General features: G+C 46.6%; 1 protein-coding gene across 2 annotated transcripts in view; it reads right to left on the reverse strand.

Annotated features, from left to right (window-relative positions):
- Positions 1 to 21,703, reverse strand: part of DHX8 (DEAH-box helicase 8) — a 121,947-nt gene that overhangs the window by 39,168 nt on the left and 61,076 nt on the right. For both annotated transcript variants that reach the window (XM_063960103.1, XM_063960102.1), the window contains exon 13: positions 2,100 to 2,281. In XM_063960103.1, the coding sequence (XP_063816173.1) occupies positions 2,100 to 2,281 (182 nt within the window). The remainder of the gene's footprint in view (positions 1 to 2,099; positions 2,282 to 21,703) is intronic.

A 21,703-nucleotide genomic window follows, 5' to 3' on the forward strand; every position in this document is an offset into this window, starting at 1 on the left:
AGTTTATGAACTAGCGTATGCAGAAGCGTGGAAAAAGCGGACGACGGTGGGTCAGTATGTGCCTCCGTTGCCACAGTCCCACTGGGGGGCAAGGAGCCCCCAGAACCAGAGCCCACAGCCGCTATATTCTCCTCATATGTGCCTGTGGCTTCAGCAACACCAGCAGTGTGTTCCGCCCCAGAACCGTTACCCTCAGAAGCAGACATGATATAACTTGCAGTATGAGGTAACACAGTACAATTATCAGCAGCACAATATCCCAAACCCAAACCCCAGCGCAGTGTAGTCAGCACTAGCAGAGATAAAGGAGAGATATGGTGACCAAATCACAGAGAAAAATACGTAATACAGTATATCTTTGTGAAATTCCTATATTAGATAACACCTGACGCACCAAGCCCCCTCAGGTTATAGAATATAGGGATAGCAAGTTGAGTGAAAGACACGAGATGGACAACACTCAGCTATCAAATGCACACACAGAAGGTCACAGATTGTACAATGCAGAGGTTATTACAGACTATAATACTGCACTGGACTAGCTTACACAGCTATATAACAGTAGATATAACAGTACACAGTAAGAAGTGGATGTATATCACAGGGTAATTGTACTATAAAACCCTGACTAAATGCACTCTTTCTTAACTATCACTGTCTAAAAAGGCAGGTAGAATACTTAAGTGTCATGTAAAGGCACAGCACTGACAACCAGGCAGCCTTACATAGGAGGATTTGCCCAAGCAGTCCCAGGAACAGTGAGCTGAGGGATAATGGCGCCGCAGACGCTGACTGGGAGTGAGGAAAAGACAGATATGCAGCTCCAGGGCGGGAACACTTGCTAGAAATGGCGCCCTGGTGCTGGGTGAGGGGCTTCAGGTCTAAGCCTTATCCCCTCTGCTGGCAAAACCACCGGGTACTGTGGGCGACATAATTAGTGGTTTAGAGAGAAAACCCGACCTGCGCCCATGCGACCTGGTGGGATCGCCTGTACTGCCACAGTGTCCACCGCAAGCGCGTGCAGTCCGCCTCCCACTGACCGCGCCGGATCGAGATAAAGACCGGGTCCCGAGAGCGGGAACCACTTACCACCTCCCGAAGAGAGGCCACGCGATCCTGGAGAGCCCCGGCCGTGTGTGTCTAACATGAAGAAAACCGGAGCCTCCGCTGTAGGTACCCGGCAACCAGGGCTCGGGAGTGTACAGCGCCGCTGGGGAGAGCTGGAGCTGCAGCAGTGAATGTCAGAAGACATTTACAACCGCTGCTGCCCTTGAAGTCTTCACTTTTTACTTCATAAAAAGCTTTTCTCAGGGCTGCTTGGAGCAGCCCCTCTGTTAAGTGCCTGCTTACTGCAGCACCAACTTACAAACTGAGCTCCTGTGCTGGGAGGCGGGGTGATATAGGAGGCGGCGCTGTGCATTCTAAGAACAGTCAAAGCTTTGAGTCTGTTGGTGCCTCGGATCAAGATCCTACTCTACACCCCCATTGTCCAGACTTGTGGAGCCCAGTGTACCCCGCAGCAGAAATAGAAGTGTAAGTATTTGAAATGCTGTGCAGCTTTCTTAAAGTGCCCAACTCCTGGCTATATCCCAGAGGTCGAAAATTTACGACAATATGAAAGAGAAAAATCAGATGAAATTGGCATGTAATGCACACAGCGTCTACTAAAGTGCCTGTGGGTTCTCTGCCCTTGAGAAAAATTGGTCAACCTTCAAGGCTATCATGCGGAGATCTGACTGACCCCATCTCTCCACAACCTTCTGAAAAACCTCAAGGTATAGAGACCATTCTAAAGCACACAGGACTGAGTAAGGAATCAGCATTCAAGTTTTACATCTCAGATAATGAAGCAATCCCCTACTCGTGAGCACTCAAAATATAGAGTTTGATGCATGGTGGAGATATTGAATTGGGAGCAACTCAAAACAGTGCAATTTTTTCCCCTTAATTACTAAATTCCTGGCTGAGCCTCTATATTACTGGTGCCTGGTTATTTTTTATTTTAACTTGTATATCCAAATCAACTATAACATTTTTTTTAAAGGCAAGGTATTAGAGAATATTCAGAAAAGTCATTAAGGACTAAATTGAGTTGTTACCTGCACCAGCTGCTCTTTCAGCTTGTAAATGGGGAGACTCTCCCTCTGCTCAAGAATTGACATCTGCGTTTTCTTTCCATAGGAAGCCTTGTTCCCCCCAAAAGCATGCTTCTTCCACTCAGGAATATCATTCGGCATCATCCCAATACCCCTCATGTTAGCAGCAATTTGTCGGCCATCAACTAGAAAAAACAAAAAGTTAACACGTAGGGTAAAAAACCGCACACGAAAAAAAAAAAAACCATTATATTATTATAATAATAATAATAATAATAATAATAATAAATATATATATATATATATATATATATATATATATATATATATTTTTTTTTTTTTTACAAAGTGATCCTTACAAATGGTGATGTAGCTAATAGTATAATTATTGTCAGACTAATTGTATGAAACTATAAATAAGGGATTTTTAATTACCTTTGAACCCTTTTCTCTGAATCATGCTGGGGCACTAAACCATGGGGATGTTGGGACTGCTGGAGATGGCACTTAAATGAAACTGTAGCTTTAAAATGAAGCTCCTCCCCCTGCAACCCTATAATTCCAGTACTTCTTTAAAAGAGTCTGGTAAGAAGTAGCAGTAACCCTGTGAAACTATGGCCAAGAACAAAACACTGTACGGCCGAGTTTGAGGGACGGAATGCACTGTCCCCCAGCTTCAGAGAAAAGGATTCAACGGCAAGTAACAAAAAAAATCCCCTTTTCTCTATCATCAAGGATGAGAGATACTGGACCATGGGATGTTCAACAGCCACCCCCAGGGTAGGGAACGCTCAGACTGCCTGACCAGAGAAATGTGGTCGCCGGAAGTAAAAACATGAAAACTGTAAAATTGAGTAAACGTGTGGATAGAAGACCAGGTAGGTACATGGCAGATCTGTTCTGCACCTTCCAGGAAGTCGCCACCACCCTAGTGGATGACACAGACAGCTGGTCTAGTGATGGTCGACCTGCACTAAAATAGGCACGCATGATGATCAAGTGGACGACAATGATCTGCTTAGTAGGCGTCCACCATGTGCATCACAGAGAACAAGCAAAGAATCTGTGCGGTGTATGGAGGTAGTTTGGTCCACGTAGATCCACAAGGCTCAGATGACGTCTAACATAGCCAGTTCTGCCCAGTCCTGGGAAGTCATCAATGGAGAAAAAAACTGGAAAGATCATTTACTAGTGTAAGTGGAAAGCATATACAAATTTCAGCCATATGTGAGAACAGTCCTATCGTCATGGAATACAAGAAAAGAAACACACAGAGTTGAGACAATGGCAATAAGGAAGAGCTTTCCAGTAATGAATTAAAGTTCTGTTGAATCTAAAGGCTCAAAAGGTCCTGTTTGAGACCAGAGAGAACAAGGTTAAGATCCCACGGAGCCAATGGCTGTAAAATGGTAGTTGAGCACCCAACACACCCTGTTAAAAGGTTTGACCTTCTGGAAGAAGGACCAATGCCGCTGGAAATAAGAAATCTGTACTTTCAAAGAACAAAGCCATAATTGGGCATTGAAACCTTAGTGAAGGAAGGCCAATAAACGAAAGAGAGGCTAAACTTGGAGGTATGAACCCTCCACTGTTCACACCACAAGATGTAGATCTTCAATATCCTGTGGCAATTGCGCCACAAAACTGGTTTCCAGGCCTGCAACATAGGGGGCACATGTTATATCTGCCTCCCCTGCAGTGCACATGGTTTTGCCCATTAGCTAACAAATTTGCTGCTGCGATCAGATCTGAATTAGGCCCATAGTACGGACAACTAAGAGAGAAAAACCTTTAGCTTTTAAAAGTTTGGTCTCAAAAGCCAGGTTGTTAAAGCCAACAAAAGAAGGCCCTCATGCAGAAACGGAACATAGTGGAAGACGTCACCCGGGACTTAATGACATTGAGGCGTAAACTTGAAAAGAACAGTGAACTTCTTATCCGGCGCCTTCCAGGCCTCATCGATGAGATTCAAAGAAGGTTAAAAGTAACGACCCTTTTGCGCCTCTGCATGAATGGATCAGGATGCGGTCAGACATTGTTCGAAATGCTGGCGCCAGTATCCTGAACGAAGGACTGCCAGAACTCTAGAGAGGTAAGCCGTTAAGGAAGGTCTTATGTTTAAGCTGCAGGGGTGGGAGGGCTAGTGTTAGGCTGTGGGTAAGGGAGGGGTGTTATGGTTAGCTCCCCAAAAAGCGTTCCAAGAGGAAACTTATTTAAACGCTGTACTTTCCATGGTAGAAAGCCAGGGTGGATCAGACAGTGGTTAAAGAGCTGCACCGCCAGGAGGAACCAGGCGCAGCAGCCCTAAACTGATTCTCTCACTAAAGCGTTATGAGCTTCAAGTTAGAGACCAACCGATCCAGAGTCCATGCCCATGCAGCAGGGCAGATGCGACAGCAGGCCCCTGACCATAACGTCCCAAAGTCCACCTGTCCATACAGTAATTTAAGATTACATTGGACCATGGTAGCGCTTTTTGCCTTGATGCATTTTGCTTTGTCTGTCATGGGGCCTAATTCAGACCTGATCGTATCAGTAAATTTATTAGCAGATGGGCAAAACCATGTGCACTGCAGTGGGGTTAGATATAACATGTGCTGAGAGAGTTATATTTGGGTGGGGTGTGTTCAAAATGAAATCTAAATTGCAGTGTATAAATAAAGCAGCCAGTATTTACCCTGCACAAAAATGTAACCCATCCAAATCTAACTCTCTCTGCACATGTTATATCTGCCTCCCCTGCAGTGCACATGGTTTTGCCCAACTGCTAACAAATTTGCTGCTACGATCAGGTCTGAATTACCCCCATAGTCCCGCGCTATTAGTAGCATACGCAGGCGGTACAAATCCCCACAAACAGGTCAACGAAAACACAGCTCATTGAGTACCCACAGAATCCCTAGATAAGCATAGGCTTGGGGCAGGGGGGGGGATATCAATTACCAGTGAGGCTAACAGCTGCAGAGAAGAATGATGACTAAAGTGCATCCAAAAGTTGATCCCAGCCTGCAGTCCAGAGTGAGAGCTGGAGAAAAGCTGCTCCAGCATCCTACGCAGCAACCAGGCTGTACAACTTGCTGCAGCAATGCAGCAGCTGCTACAGGCTCCGCCCCACACTTTGTGTCTGCATGTGCCACTCCTCTGTGGGGAAAGCACTTTATCTGCCATGAAAAGAGGCCACCTGTATTCGGCAAACTTCCTGTAAGGAAGTCGAATATCTTGTAAACCAGGCAAGATATCACCGTCACCCGGGACAGCGATGCCACCCAAATCTTCTAAAAGGGTGAAAGACCCCGGCAGCCACCGCAGCCAGGGACAGAGCTGTTCATACTGTGGTGATGGGGCAATGACACCTGCAGCTGTCAAAATAGATAGCTGCAGGTGTCTGAACGGTCAGTGCCACTGACCATTTTACTTTGCCCTGCTATCTTAAGGATAGCAGTGCCTATACCTTCAGCTATCGATTTTGACAGATGCAGGTGTCCATGCCCTATCTCCACAGCAGGGACAGCTCTGCCCCTGGTTGCGGTGGCTGCAGGCTCCGGGCATGGGTCGTTGGATAGACACAACTTAGGTCGACCATGGAAGGTTGACATGCATTAGGTCGGCAGGGACAATAGGTCGATAGGTCAAAAGGTCGATATGAGGTTTTTGACTGTTTTTGGTGTCGTTTTCTCCATAAAGTGACGGGGAACCCAAATTAAGAGTCCCATCGCATGGTCGGGCATGCTCCACTACTGGAAACAACCTTAAACAGCGCTCACTTCAGATATTTCACAAAATATAAATGTAACCATACATAGGAGTCAGTGCTCATATACTGGGAAACAGTCCTTAGATGTTCCTCAATGTTCTGGCTGACAGGATATGATTGATTTCTTCTCAGTCCCACGTGACTTGATTTCTCGAATTCAAGGAAAAATAGGATTTTGGTACTTACCAGGTAAATCCTTTTCTTTGAATCCATAGGGGGCACTGGAGTACTCTTGGGATATGGACGGTGTTAGCAAGGACTGGGCACTGAATATTCAAATTTCAGTAACTCTCCTCCCCTCCATACTCCCAGAATACCAGTATTTTTTCCTGAGGCGAACAGGATAGAGAGGATGAACAATGGAGAATTACCTATAATATTATAACATAACGGACAACAATAAAGTTGACACATAACGTAACTGACAACTAACCAGTTGACACCATAACCGATAAATCGGTGAGAATGTGTTACCATAAGATCCCCTGAACTTACCACAACCAGGTAAAACTGCTCTGGGTGGGCGTCCAGTGCCCCCTATGGATTCAAAGAAAAGGATTTACCTGGTAAGTACCAAAATCCTATTTTCTTTTTCATCCACTAGGGGCCACTGGAGTATTCTTGGGACGTACCAAAGCTTCCCTCGTGGGCGGGAGAGCTGTTTGGCACCTGTAACACTAGGCGGCCAAAGCTAGATGCTGATGCCGCAAACGCATTAACTTGTAAAAGCGCACAAACGTGTGCACTGATGACTATGTAGCCACACGGCAATTCTGCGTCGTAGAAACCCCACGACCAGCTGCCCCTGAAGTTTCCACAGAACGTGTGGAAAGAGCTGTTACTGATGTAGGCGGCTGTAACCTAGCATGAAGGTAAGCCTGACGTATGGTCAGTATAATCTATCTGGATAAGGTCTGCTTAGAAGCTGGCCAACCCATTTTGGCAGCATCATAGAGAACAAACAACGTATCCGTCTTACAAACTGTAGACGTTCGGGACACATAAACGCGTAATGCGCGTACCACATCCAAAGTTCCAGACTGTCCTGTTAACACAGGAACTACTATTGGTTGATTGATGTGAACATATGACACTACCTTTTACCAGAAAGCGGGATTCGTCCGAAGCTCCGCTCTGTCATCATGAAACACTACAAACAGTGGCTTGCATGCCAATGCACCCAAATCTGAAACACGCCTTGCCGAAGCGAAGGCTAGGAGAAAAAAATCGTTTTCCAAGTGAGAAACTTAACATCCACTTAATTTAAGGGTTCAAAGTATGAAGCTGTACAAAATCTAAAACCAGATTCAAGTCCCATGGCGCTGTAGGTGGAATGAATGGAGGCTGTACTCTGAGAACACCTTGCAGAAAAGGTGTGTGAGACGGCAATAGAGCCAATATTATTTGAAAGTAAATTGACAAAGCAGATACCTGCACCTTTAGTGTAGATAAACGCAGTCCTCCATCTAACCCCGTTTGTAGAAATAACAAAAGACGGGATAACTTGAAAGATTATGTCGGAAACTTCCGAGCTTCACACCAACCTATATAGGCACGCCAAATCCTGTAATAATGAGCTGTCGTAACTGGATTTCTAGCACGTAACATGGTTGTTATAACCGATAGTGGAATGCCCTCTCTTCTTAAGAGGGCGGTCTCAACAGCCACCCCTTCAAATGCATCCGCGCTAAATCGGGGTAAAGAAATGGACCCTGTCGTAACAGGTCCGGACGTAACGGAAGCGGCCAAGGATGGTCTGCGAGTAAGCAACAGAGAGGGCAGCGGAAACGGTGGAAACAGATACCCGAGGCTGTACGGCCACGCAATCGTGAGAGCATCCACTGCCTTTGGATCTCGCGTTCTGGACACATACTGGCTTTTGGTGATTGTGGCGAGATGTCACCAGGTCCACTTGAGGGTAACCCCACCTCTGGACCAACATGTGAAACCCTTCTGGATTTAATGCCCATTCTCCTGGATGAAAATCCCAATGGCTGAGATCATCCGCCTCCCAGTTGTCCATTCTCGTAATGAACACTACTGCCAATATCACTTGGTGATGTTCGGCCCAATTGAGGATTCGAGCTACTTCCCGCATTGCCATGCGGCTTCTCTTTCCCCTTTGTTTACTGACGTACGCGACCTCAGTTGCGTTGTGTGACTGCACTTGGACCGTCTGAGACCGAAGCAAGTGCACTACTTGTCGTAGCACATTGTAAATTGGTCGGAGTTCTAGGACATTTATAGACAGCAATCTGTCGTGATCCTCCCAGAGACCCTGGAGCTGACTATTTTGAACTACAGCTCCCCAACCTCTGAGACTCGCGTCTGTGATTAGCACTATTCAATTCCAGACGCCTAACCGAGTTCCTGCGGTTAGATTGTGTAATTGGAGCCACCAGAGTACAGAAACTCTGGCCCGTGGAGACAACCTCACCCTCTAGTAAAACTGCAGATGCGAGGCCGACCACTGTGCGAGCACATGCAGTTGAAAAGGAAGTGAGTGAAATCTTCCGAACAGAAGCGCTTTGAAAGCCGCCACTATTGTGCTTAACAGGCGAATGCACAAACATACCGAGGCTTGAGCACTAATCGTACCAGATGACGAATAGTCTGTACTTTCTGTTCTGGTAGACAAATTCCTCGATCTACCGTATCGAGAATCATTCCTAGGAAATGAAGTCGTTGAGACGGAATCCGATGTGAGTTCTTGAACATGACAAACCAACCGTGCTGAACCAGCACATTGTACCTTAGCAACGCATGTTGAAAGCGCATTTGGTTGAGACGGATATTGATGAGCAAATCGTCTAAGTACGGAACTATTATCACTTACAGGAATAGGAGATGAGCCATCAAAACATACATCACTTTGGTGAATACCCTAAGCGCTGACGAGAGGGCAAACGGTAGAGCCTGAAACTGATAATGGATCTGCCGTATTGCAAACGCAAGAACCTCTGAAGAGGTGGCCAAATCGGAATGTGTAAGTACGCATCCTCGAGATCCAGCGCAATCATGAATTCCTGTGGCTCTAAACCTGCAAGTACTGTCCGCAGAGATTCCATCTTGAATCTGTAGTAAGTATGCAATATTGGCCTGACCAAGCCATTCGGCTTTGGTACCACAACAGACTCGAATAATAACCGTGACCTTGTTGGTGTACAGGGACCGGAATCAAACTGCTGACTCCAGCAGAGAGTGAATAGCAATTTACCGAACCGCCCTCTTCCTACACAGGCAGTACACTGCTTTTAACACTAAATTGCGGATCCACCCATCTGTGAATATCTGCAACCATGCCAAATGAAAGGTCTGAAGGCGTGCTCCCATAACTGGAGCACCGAGATGGGCTGAGAGCCCGTCATGCCACTGGCTTGCCGGTGACCGTAGCGTCCGGACGACTGGCGTTGGTTTGTTGAAAACCACCTCCTCAACCTCGCCTACCAGGCGTGGCTGTTTGTCTACCACTGCCTCGAAAGGGCTGAGGTCTAAAGGATTCGAACGCTGGTCCAGAGTATCCCGTGAAAAATACCTTTGTAAAATCAGGACCAAACAACCTTCGCATAAGGTAATGCTTCTATTCTTCTCTCGACCTTTGCCTCCGCCTGCTAAGGACGCAGCCAGAGAGCTTGTAGTGCCACAACGAGTGACGCTGAAAGGCGAGAACTGACTAAGCAGACGTCCGTAGAAGCTGTACATAGATAATCAGCAGCTTCGCAGATTTGATCAGCGAGAAGCATAAGGTGGACGTTTTGTAGGGCGGACCTGAGTCCTGTTATCCAGACAAGCAACGCCGTAGTTACCCAAATGCCAACCAAACACGGTCGAAGCAACACCCCTGCTGCTGTATACAGCGACCCCATGGAGATGTCACTGACTTTGGAAACGGGTAACTAGACCGAAATCGGCGAGGTTTCGAAACCTGTGTATCAGGATCCTATTAACATCTTATTTAGAGATTCCACGCTGGAGATCTGTGGCCTTAGTAAAGACCACCTTATAAATTGTCAGAGCCTCTTCAGTCCCTGTAAACTTCAGAGTCTGACGCACCCACACTATCTGACTGCTGGTCTATTCACCCATCTCACATTCATCTTGCGCAGTTAGGCCTGGCATAGAATCGTCAGGATTGCAACATAGCAGAAACTGGGAATTTATAAGGCAAATGAAAACTATCTTTGCAAAATAGGAGATGAAATGGGAGTATAAAATATACTGTGCATGTGGTAGAACTCACCGGGAACCCACTGGTACAGACATTGCAGTGAAACAACTTTTCTGTCTTTGCTGGTGACTGACTTATTATGTAACCAGACAAATAAATAGACAAAGACAAACCAATTCCACCTCAGTAAAATTGTGTGTATATGTTCAAAGTGCAGTGCACGTGGCCAGACCATAAGAAACCTGATCCAAAAATTCCTACCAACACCCCTGCGCCATCCGGTGGAGCAGAGTTGTAGGACAGGAACGTTCTTTAAAAGAAACAGAAAATATGATTAAAATGGCCTCCAGCCATGTGCTTATAGCATATTTTGTTACATGACCATATATACATACATACAGTATTTTATATACATTTCCTATGGTATAACATTGTCTATGGTATAACAAGTGCTACACGAATGCATATATAACACAATGCAGCCCTTCTTTGGCATAGGCTGTTTATTGCTGCTGCTGTGGCATAATCTCTCCCCCCTGCAGCTGCGCTACAAGTAATAGGGACAGGGAAACTCCTGACTGCCCAGCATGAGCCCACTAGTTACTAGAGGGCTGTTTTACAGGGACAGACCGCGGCAGCTGTGTGCACTGTCCGCGGTCTGAGTGATCAGATGCGCCGGCATCCCCCCCCCGCTACCCTCAGTGTGTGCAGGGAGCGCTGGCAGTGCTGAGCTGCCGGCCGTTATTGAGACAGACCGCGGCAGCAGTGAACGCTGTCCGCGGTCTGAGGGAGCAGTTACCTTCCCCTAAGCGACGGAGCTTCCGGCCGTTACAGGGACAGACCGCGGCAGCACTGAACGCTGTCCGCAGTCTGATTGCCGGGAATAGGGGAGCGGCGGTGGGGAGCTGATAACAGCGGTGGCGGGGACGGAGTAGCGGCTCGGGCGACGCACATAGCAGTCCCCCCACACGGCGGGACGGCAGCTGACCGCCCCTGTCATAAATACCTGGGTTCCTGTGCTCTGACGGGGCTTCTACAGCAAGCTCCGTTCTGAATTCTCAGCTGAAGGTAGCTGATGTACTTGGGCTCTGACGGGGCTTCTTCCAGCAAGCGCCGTCCAGTCCTTTCTGCAGTCTCAGCTGTTGTTAGCTGAGCTGCTTGTGGCTGTGAGGGGGCTCCTTTGTGAGGCCCGAAATGCCAAAAGCTGCACGCAGCAACTTCTATAATCCCGTACCCAGAGCTTTTGTGTAAGCTGGGAAGGGATTGTAATGTATAAAAAGGAAAAACAAAAATGTTTAAAAGTAAAAAATGTATGTCCCCCTCTGGAGGTCCACACTTGTGCTTCCTGTCCATGTGAGCACCGAAAAAACACTGGTATTCTGGGAGTATGGAGGGGAGGAGAGTTACTGAAATTTGAATATTCAGTGCCCAGTCCTTGCTAACCCCGTCCATATCCCAAGAGTACTCCATTGACCCCTAGTGGATGAAAAAGAAAAACAGCCCGAGGGGAACAAAATTGTAGTGAGATCTAAAGATGAAAATTTCTTTCCCCCTTTCCTCCGCCCCCGTGGTAAATCAAACAGGGTAGGTCCGTCACCCGATTCTCCTTATGCAGGACATTAAAGTATTCTGATAGTTCTTTGAACTTTCTTCAGAAGCGTGCATCTCTCCTTTAGGGGTCCACCACAGTGAAGGATAAGCAGGTAGGTACCAGACCGTACCTTATTTACTACAAATAAAACTGTATAAATCCTATAAAGTTATCTTTTCACCAAATTTTTTGGGGAGATGAGATGGTATCAGGCGTACCCGACTTACTGTTTTTCAGGAGTAGTCTTCCACATAAAGGTATCTTTATATCAAATCTCTTCCTTTCTGTGCTCAATTTCTCCCCCTCTATCACCTGATGGTTATTCCAATCTCGATCAATGAGGATAACAAAACAGAGAGAGGGGAACAGGAATTATAGTAAGGTCTGAAGACAGAGATTTTCCTTCCACCTTTCTTTCTCCAACCCCTTAATAAGTCAAAGAAGGGGTGGGTCCGTCACCTTATTTCTCAGGAGGGTGTGTATCTCCTTTTAAAAGTCCACCACAGTGAGGGATGTGTAGGTATGGTATCAAACAGTACCTTATTTACTATGAAATTCCCCTTAGAATGTAAGCTCTCATGAGTAGGGCCCTCCTCCTTCATGTTCTTATCCTTTTCTTACTTTAATAATCCTCAACTGCCCAAATCACGCAGTTTTTTGGCCACCTGGAACTTGTCTCTGTCATTTACTGGTGTAGTTCAGCTTAGTTACCCTGTACTTGTCCTATATGGTCTTCAACTGTAAGTCACTGTTTTCCTGTTTTGATTATGTGCATATGTACTCTGTAATTGGGCGCTGCGGAACCCTTGTGGCGCCATATAAAGGATAATAATAATAATAATAATAATGGATAAAACTGTATAAATCTTATAAAAGGTATCTTTTCACCAAAATTTAGGGAGATGATCTGATATATTACAGCATACCCAACTTACTATATCTTGTGAGTCGTCTTCCACATAAAGGTATCTTTTCTAACCGTTCACTTCCTTCTACTCCTCCCCCTTTTCACTTGATGATACTTCCAATTTTAAACAATGGGGGTGTTGGACAAAAGAGACAAAAGGAAGGAACGTCTCAATCCTCAAATAATCCTTTAATTTCTTTATTAACAAAGACCGTAATACAATGTCCCTTATAAAAATATTTAAAACACAGTGTACTCTGATGCTTAAATTAGCACAGATGAAAATAAGGAAAATACGTAATTTTGTTTGGTGAAAAGATAACTTTATAAGATTTATACAGTTTTTATTCATAGTAAGTAAGGCACGGTTTGATACCATACCTACACATCCCTCACTGTGGTGGACTTTTAAAAGGAGATACATACCCCCTCCTGAGAAAATAAGAATTTACTCACCGGTAATTCTATTTCTCGTAGTCCGTAGTGGATGCTGGGAACTCCGTAAGGACCATGGGGAATAGACGGGCTCCGCAGGAGACTGGGCACTCTAAAAGAAAGATTAGGTACTATCTGGTGTGCACTGGCTCCTCCCTCTATGCCCCTCCTCCAGACCTCAGTTAGGGAAACTGTGCCCGGAAGAGCTGACACAACAAGGAAAGGATTTGGAATCCAGGGTAACACTCATACCAGCCACACCAATCACACCGTACAACTTGTGATAACCATACCCAGTTAACAGTATGAACAACAACTGAGCCTCATTCAACAGATGGCTCATAACAATAACCCTTTAGTTAAGCAATAACTATATACATGTATTGCAGAGAGTTCGCACTTGGGACGGGCGCCCAGCATCCACTACGGACTACGAGAAATAGAATTACCGGTGAGTAAATTCTTATTTTCTCGGACGTCCTAGTGGATGCTGGGAACTCCGTAAGGACCATGGGGATTATACCAAAGCTCCCAAACGGGCGGGAGAGTGCGGATGACTCTGCAGCACCGAATGAGCAAACTCAAGGTCCTCCTCAGCCAGGGTATCAAACTTGTAGAACTTAGCAAATGTGTTTGAACCCGACCAAGTAGCAGCTCGGCAAAGCTGTAAAGCCGAGACCCCTCGGGCAGCCGCCCAAGAAGAGCCCACCTTCCTTGTGGAATGGGCTTTCACTGATTTTGGATGCGGCAGTCCAGCCGCAGAATGCGCCAGCTGAATCGTGCTACAGATCCAGCGAGCAATAGTTTGCTTTGAAGCAGGAGCACCCAGCTTGTTGGGTGCATGCAGGATAAATAGCGAGTCAGTTTTCCTGACTCCAGCCGTCCTGGCTACATAGATCTTCAAAGCCCTGACTACCTCAAGTAACTTGGAGTCCTCCAAGTCCCGAGTAGCCGCAGGCACCACAATAGGTTGGTTCAAATGAAACGCTGATACCACCTTTGGGAGAAATTGGGGACAAGTCCTCAATTCTGCCCTGTCCATATGGAAGATCAGATATGGGCTTTTACATGACAAAGCCGCCAATTCTGACACACGCTTTGCTGAAGCTAAAGCCAACAGCATGATCACCTTCCACGTGAGATACTTTAGCTCCACGGTCTTAAGTGGCTCAAACCAGTGGGATTTCAGGAAATCCAACACAACGTTAAGATCCCAAGGTGCCACTGGAGGCACAAAAGGGGGCTGAAAATGCAGCACTCCCTTAACAAACGTCTGAACCTCAGGCACTGAAGTCAGTTCTTTTTGAAAGAAAATAGATAGGAAGTGCAGAAATCGACCCAGCTGGAATTCCTCTGTTGGGGCCTTCCTGGTCTCACACCAAGCAACATATTTTCGCCATATACGGTGATAATGCTTTGTTGTCACATCCTTCCTAGCTTTTATCAGCGTAGGAATCACTTCATCTGGAATGCCCTTTTCCGTTAGGATCCGGCGTTCAACCGCCATGCCGTCAAACGCAGCCGCGGTAAGTCTTGGAACAGACAGGGCCCCTGCTGCAACAGGTCCTGTCTGAGAGGCAGAGGCCATGGGTCCTCTGAGATCATTTCTTGCAGTTCTGGGTACCAAGTTCTTCTTGGCCAATCCGGAACGATGAGTATAGTTCTTACTCCTCTCTTTCTTACTATCCTCAGTACCTTGGGTATGAGAGGAAGAGGAGGAAACACATAAACCGACTGGTACACCCACGGTGTCACAAGTGCGTCCACAGCTATCGCCTGAGTGTCCCTTGACCTGGCGCAATATCTTTTTAGCTTTTTGTTGAGGCGGGACGCCATCATGTCCACCTGTGGCATTTCCCAACGATTTGTAATCTGTGTGAAGATTTCTTGATGAAGTCCCCACTCTCCCGGGTGGAGGTCGTGTCTGCTGAGGAAGTCTGCTTCCCAGTTGTCCACTCCCGGAATGAACACTGCTGACAGTGCTAGCACGTGATTCTCCGCCCATTGAAGAATCCTTGTGGCTTCCGCCATTGCCATCCTGCTTCTTGTGCCACCCTAGCGGTTTACATGGGCGACCGCCGTGATGTTGTCTGACTGAATCAGCACTGGTTGGTTTTGAAGCAGGGGCTCTGCTTGACTCAGGGCATTGTAACTGGCCCTTAGTTCCAGTATATTTATGTGTAGTGAAATCTCCAGACTTGACCACTGCCCTTGGAAGTTTCTTCCCTGAGTGACTGCCCCCCATCCTCGGAGGCTTGCATCGGTGGTCACCAGGATCCAGTCCTGTATGCCGAACCTGCGGCCCTCGAGAAGATGAGCATTCTGCAGCCACCACAGCAGAGACACCCAGGCCCTCGGGGACAGGGTGATCAGCCGTTGCATCTGAAGATGCGATCCGGACCACTTGTCCAACAGATTCCACTGAAAGATCCTTGCATGGAACCTGCCGAAGGGAATTGCTTCGTATGAAGCCACCATCTTTCCCGGGACTCGCGTGCAGCGATGCACCGACACCTGTTTTGGTTTCAGGAGGTCCATGACCAGAGATGACAATTACTGGGCCTTCTCCACCGGGAGAAACACCTTCTTCAGTTCTGTGTCCAGAATCATACCCAGGAAAAGCAGACGCGTCGTAGGAATCAGCTGCGACTTTGGGATATTCAGAATCCAGCCGTGCTGTTGCAACACTTCCTGAGAGAGTGCTACGCTGACCAACAACTGCTCTCTGGACCTCGCCTTTATGAGGAGATTGTCCAAGTACGGGATAATTATAACTCCCTTCTTCCGAAGGAGTATCATCATTTCGGCCATTACCTTAGTAAATATTCTCGGTGCCGTGGAGAGACCAAACGGCAACATCTGGAATTGCTAATGACAGTCCTGTACCACAAACCTGAGGTATTCCTGGTGAGGTGGGTAAATGGGGACATGCAAGTAAGCATCCTTGATGTCCAGCGACACCATAAAATCCCCCTCTTCCAGGCTTGCAATAACAGCTCTGAGCGATTCCATTTTGAACTTGAATTTCTTTATACAAGTGTTCAAGGATTTTAAATTCAGAATGGGTCTCACCAAACAGTCCGGTTTCGGTACCACAAACATTGTGGAATAGTAACCCCTTCCCTGTTGAAGGAGGGGGACCTTGATTATCACCTGCTGGAGGTACAGCTTGTGAATTGCCGCCAGTACTACCTCCCTTTCCCTGGGGGAAGCTGGCAAGGCTGATTTGATGTAACGGCTGGGGGGAGTCGCCTCGAACTCCAGCTTGTATCCCTGAGATACAATGTGTACAGTCCAGAGATCCACCTGTGAGCGAACCCACTGGTTGCTGAAGTTTCGGAGACGTGCCCCCACCGCACCTGGCTCCGCCTGTGGAACCCCAACGTCATGCGGTGGACTTAGTGGAAGCAGGGGAGGATTTTTGTTCCTGGGAACTGGCTGCCTGGTGCAGCTTCTTTCCTCTACCCCTGCCTCTGGCCAGAAAGGATGCGCCTCTGACCCGCTTGCCTTTCTGAGGCCGAAAGGACTGCATTTGATAATACAGTGCTTTCTTAGGCTGTGAGGAAACCTGAGGTAAAAAAAGTCAACTTTCCAGCTGTTGCTGTGGATACTAGGTCCGAGAGACAGTCCCCAAACAATTCCTCACCCTTATAAGGCAAAACCTCCATGTGTTTTTTAGAATCAGCATCACCCGCCCACTGCCGAGTCCATAATACTCTCCTGGCAGAAATGGACATTGCATTAATTCTAGATGCCAGCAGGCAAATGTCCCTCTGGGCATCCCGCATATATAAGACGTCTTTTATATGTTCTAGGGTTAGCAAAATATTATCCCTGTCGAGGGAATCAATATTGTCTGACAGAGTATCAATCCATGCTGCTGCAGCACTACACATCCAGGCTGAAGCAATAGCAGGTCTCAATAGAGTACCAGAGTGTGTATACACAGACTTCAGGATAGCTTCCTGCTTTCTATCCGCATGCTCCTTTAGGGTGGCCGTATCCTGAGACGGCAGGGCCACACTTTTAGATAAGCGTGTCAGTGCCTTGTCCACCCTAGGGGATGTTTCCCAACGTAACCTGTCCGTTGGCGGGAAAGGGTACGCCATCAGTAACCTCTTAGAAATCACTAGTTTCTTATCAGGGGCTTCTTCACACAATTCATTTAATTCATCAGATGGGGGAAAAGTCACTGGCTGCTTTTTCTCCCCAAACCTATTAACTCTCTTGGTAGTAACCGGGTTAACATCAGAAATGTGTAGTACATCTTTCATTGCAGTAATCATGCATCGGATGGCCTTTTTAGACTGTACATTTGTCTCATCATCGTCTACACTGGAGTCAGACTCCGTGTCGACATCTGTGTCCACCATCTGAGCCAGAGGGCGTTTATGAGCCCCTGACGGCTTCTGAGTCGCCTGGGCAGGCGCGGGCTGAGACCCCGGCTGTCCCAAGGCTGCTGCGTCATCGAACCTTTTATGTAAGGAGTTGACACTGTCGGTTAAGACCTTCCACATATCCATCCAATCAGGTGTCGGCCCCGACGGGGGCGACACCACTTATCTGCCCTTGCTCCGCCTCCACGTAACCCTCCTCATCAAACATGTCGACACAGCCGTACCGACACACAGCACACACACAGGGAATGTTCAGACTGAGGACAGGACCCCACAAAGGCCTTTGGGGAGACAGAGAGTTTGCCAGCACACACCACAGCGCTATATAACACAAGGATTTTCACTTATAATAAGTGATTTACCCAATAGCTGCTTATTTATCTTATTTGCGCCTAAATTTATGTGCCCCCCGTCTCTTTTTTACCCTTCTTGTACCTGGATACTGCAGGGGAGAGCCTGGGGAGCTGTTTCCAGCGGAGCTGTGAAGGGGAAATGGCGCTGGTGTGCTGAGGAAGAAGGCCCCGCCCCCTCAGTGGCGGGCTTCTGTCCCGCGTTTTGTGTAACTTAATGGCGGGGGTTTTTACACATATACAGTGCCAGACTGTATATGTGTATTTTTAGTGCGAAAAGGTATTATAATTGCTGCCCAGGGCGCCCCCCCAGCGCCCTGCACCCTACAGTGACCGGAGTGTGTAAGTGTGCTGGGAGCAATGGCACACAGATGCGGGGCTGTGCGCTACCTTAATGAAGACAGTTGTCTTCTGCCGCCGATTTCGTCGTTCATCTTATGTCTTCTGGCTCTGCAAGGGGGACGGCGGCGCGGCTCCGGGAACGGACGATCGAGGTCAGGCCCTGTGTTCGAATCCTCTGGAGCTAATGGTGTCCAGTAGCCTAAGAAGCACAAGCTAGCTGCAAGCAGTAAGGTTTGCTTCTCTCCCCTCAGTCCCACGTAGCAGTGAATCTGTTGCCAGCAGAAGCTCACTGAAAATAAAAAAACATAACAAATACTTTCTTTTCTAGCAAGCTCAGGAGAGCCCACTAGGAGCACCCAGCTCTGGCCGGGCACAGATTCTAACTGAGGTCTGGAGGAGGGGCATAGAGGGAGAAGCCAGTGCACACCAGATAGTACCTAATCTTTCTTTTAGAGTGCCCAGTCTCCTGCGGAGCCCGTCTATTCCCCATGGTCCTTACGGAGTTCCCAGCATCCACTAGGACGTCAGAGAAATAAGGTGACGGACCCACCCCTTCTTTGACTTATTAAGGGGTTGGAGAAAGAAAGGGGGAAGGAAAATCTGTCTTCAGACCTTACTATAATTCCTGTTCCCCTCTCTCAGTTTTGTTATCCTCATTGATCGAGATTGGATAACCATCAGGTGATAGAGGGGGAGAAATTGAGCACAGAAAGGAAGAGAGTGGATATAAAGATACCTTTATGTGGAAGACTACTCCTGAAAAACAGTAAGTCGGGTACGCCTGATACCATCTCATCTCCCCAAATATTCGGTGAAAAGATACCTTTATAGGATTTATACAGTTTTATTTGTAGTAAGTAAGGTACGGTCTGGTACCTACCTGCTTATCCTTCACTGTGGTGGACCGCTAAAGGAGAGAGACACCCTTCTGAAGAAAGTTCAAAGAACTATCAGAATACTTTAATCTCCTGCATAAGGAGAATCGGGTGACGGACCTACCATGTTTGATTTACCACGGAGGCGGAGGAAAGAAATTTTCATCTTTAGATCTCACTACAATTTTCGTTCCCCTCGGTCTGTTTTTTCCTTGAATTCGAGAAATCAAGTCACGTGGGACTGAAGAAATCAATCATATCCTGTCAGCCAGAACATTGAGGAACATCTAAGGACTGTGTCCCAGTATATGAGCACTGACTCCTATGTATGGTTACATTTATGTTTTGTGAAATATCTGAAGTGAGTGCTGTTTAAGGTGGTTTCCAATTTTGATTATAAAATTTTCCATTTTCTAGGGGGCGTGGCTTGACACAGCATGGTGTAGGCAGCTTCCTGCCAGAGCTCCTGCTAATATCCTGATCTATCTCCTGTTTCTCTGGTGTGCTGTGGCTGAAAATTTCTGCAGGAGTGCAGTACTCCCCTCTGCTCCTGCAGTGTGAATTTTGGGATCCTCGGTGCCAAGAGTCCTAACTTACTGGCTGGTGAAGCCTGTGACTGAATCCTGAGGCAGACTCTGCTCTCAGTGTGGCTGTTGCTCCTGCTGCAGCTCTGCCCTCACTCAGCTGCTAGGGCCAGTGTGCTCTGCAGAGGTTTTGCTGGCAGCATCCTGTGGATTTCTGTGCCCTGTCTCCAGCTTTGTCATAATGTGTAAAATCTACCACAACTCTGTAGCTGGTGAGCAGGATGGCTTTGCTTCTATGTGCTTTTATCCTGATTCAGTGCAGCAGCTCTCAGGGCCCCTTAGTGAGACTTTATCTGCACCACTTACTATTAAACTACAGCAGGTGCTTACCGCTGTGGGTTCTTCCGAGCAACGAATTACTAATAGACTGGAGGAGCTGAGGGATGACCTTACGCATATTCACCGTGCACTACGGCTGGTGATGGCGCGTGTGGATCCTCCAGCGGTCTCTGTTTCTTTAGTGGTGATTCCATGGTCCCGCGTGAAGATTCAATCTGCAGTCACACAGAGTCACTTATCCGATGAAGAGGGAGAATGGCGATGTAACATCCTCCAGTTTGCTGGCAGTCCGCGAGAGGGAATGGCTTTCCACTCTAATATTTATTTGGAACAGTGGTTCGGTGTAACCCGCGGATGGAGGTTTTTGTCCCTAATCCGGTTTTCTTCAGCTGCCACTTGTCCCTATACGTTTATTTTGACACAGATGTGTGTGACGGCTGATGGCACAGTTTATCCTTCTGCCCACTCTCGAGGGACTGTCATTTGGCTGGATTACTTTGTTCCAGGGTGGACTCATCCTCCGGACTGATTTTGCTCACCTTGGGACTGGGAACAATTATCACTGGCTGCTGAGACCCTTACTGTGCTCTGTTCTGTATACTGATTCTCGTTAGCTACTGCGTAATTTCATATTGTTTGCACATCCTTTCATAGTTCCAGTTGTGTTATACTGCTATTTTTGCGCTCAGTCTAGATATTTGCATACAACTAATTATTTTCCAGGAGAATTCTGCTCTAATGTTTAAGGCCATTTATTTAGTGTTATTGTCACTTATATAATTATTTGTCTGTTTTCTGGCTCAGTGTATCTAAACCTACTGTATGTGCATTTTCACTATTTTGCAGGAGCAACTTCCCATATATAGGTTGTGGTCATTTATTTTAATGCCGCAGCCACTTCTCTTTATATTATGTCTGTTCTTTAGACTAAGTTATCTTGGTATTTGCATTATACTTTACTATTCTATGGGTATAACCTGCTCTATTTAGTTTATGGTCTTTTATTTAATTGCCCCTTTAATTTACAGTATATTGTGTGCTTATCCTGTAGCTACAGTTTTGTTGTTCTGCTATCCTCGTGCTCATTCTAGCTAAATATTTGCGTGTAACACTTACTTTCCGAGAGAATCCTGTTCTAACTGGTGTATGGCCCTTAATATAGTGTTACATCAGTATTATGTCTGTTTTCCAGGTCCTTGTATCTAAGAACGTGTGCACTTTTTACCATTTTGTCAGAGAAGCTTGACATACTTAGTCTGTGGTCGCTTGTTTTAGTTCCACAGCCATTTATATTTATATTCTTTCTTTAAGCTCAGCTAACTCCGTATTTGCATACTACTTTACTATTCTGCGGGTGTAACCTGCTCCACTTAGTTTATGACCATTTATTTTAGCTGCCCCTGTCAAATATACGGTATACTTATCCTGTGTTATGGGGTTGGGGGGTGGGGGGATGTTAGGCATTTAGGTGTAGTGTAGTTAGGGATGGGGTTCTTATGGGGATCCAGGTATGCCTAGGTTGGGGTTAGGTTATACAGGGTGGGGGGTTCTTGGGAGGTTTGCTTTGGGTGTCTTTATTTTATTTTGTGTATTTGTTTTGTTTGTAGGTTAGGGTATATGAGGTGTGGGGGAATGTGAGGCTTTTTGTTTTGATATTCTGATGGATGTGAGTTATTTATATTTTCATTTATGGTATGTCACCTGTGCCCCATTATAAATCTGGTTCTCTCATGTGTACACCCGAATGGCGCCTTCGGGTGGCGATTAATTTATCAGTGTTTGATTTGGGGTATTCTGTATGTCATTGTTTTTACTATATCCTGCTATTGTTCCATTTCTCATGTCCGATGGCTTGGTGGCTAATCTTTATTTTGTCATTTATACACTGTTTATGCCCTCCTGTATTATTCCTCATGTTTGCCTTA

Source organism: Pseudophryne corroboree, chromosome 3 (assembly GCF_028390025.1).
Source record: "Pseudophryne corroboree isolate aPseCor3 chromosome 3, aPseCor3.hap2, whole genome shotgun sequence".
Taxonomy (NCBI): Eukaryota; Metazoa; Chordata; class Amphibia; order Anura; family Myobatrachidae; genus Pseudophryne; species Pseudophryne corroboree.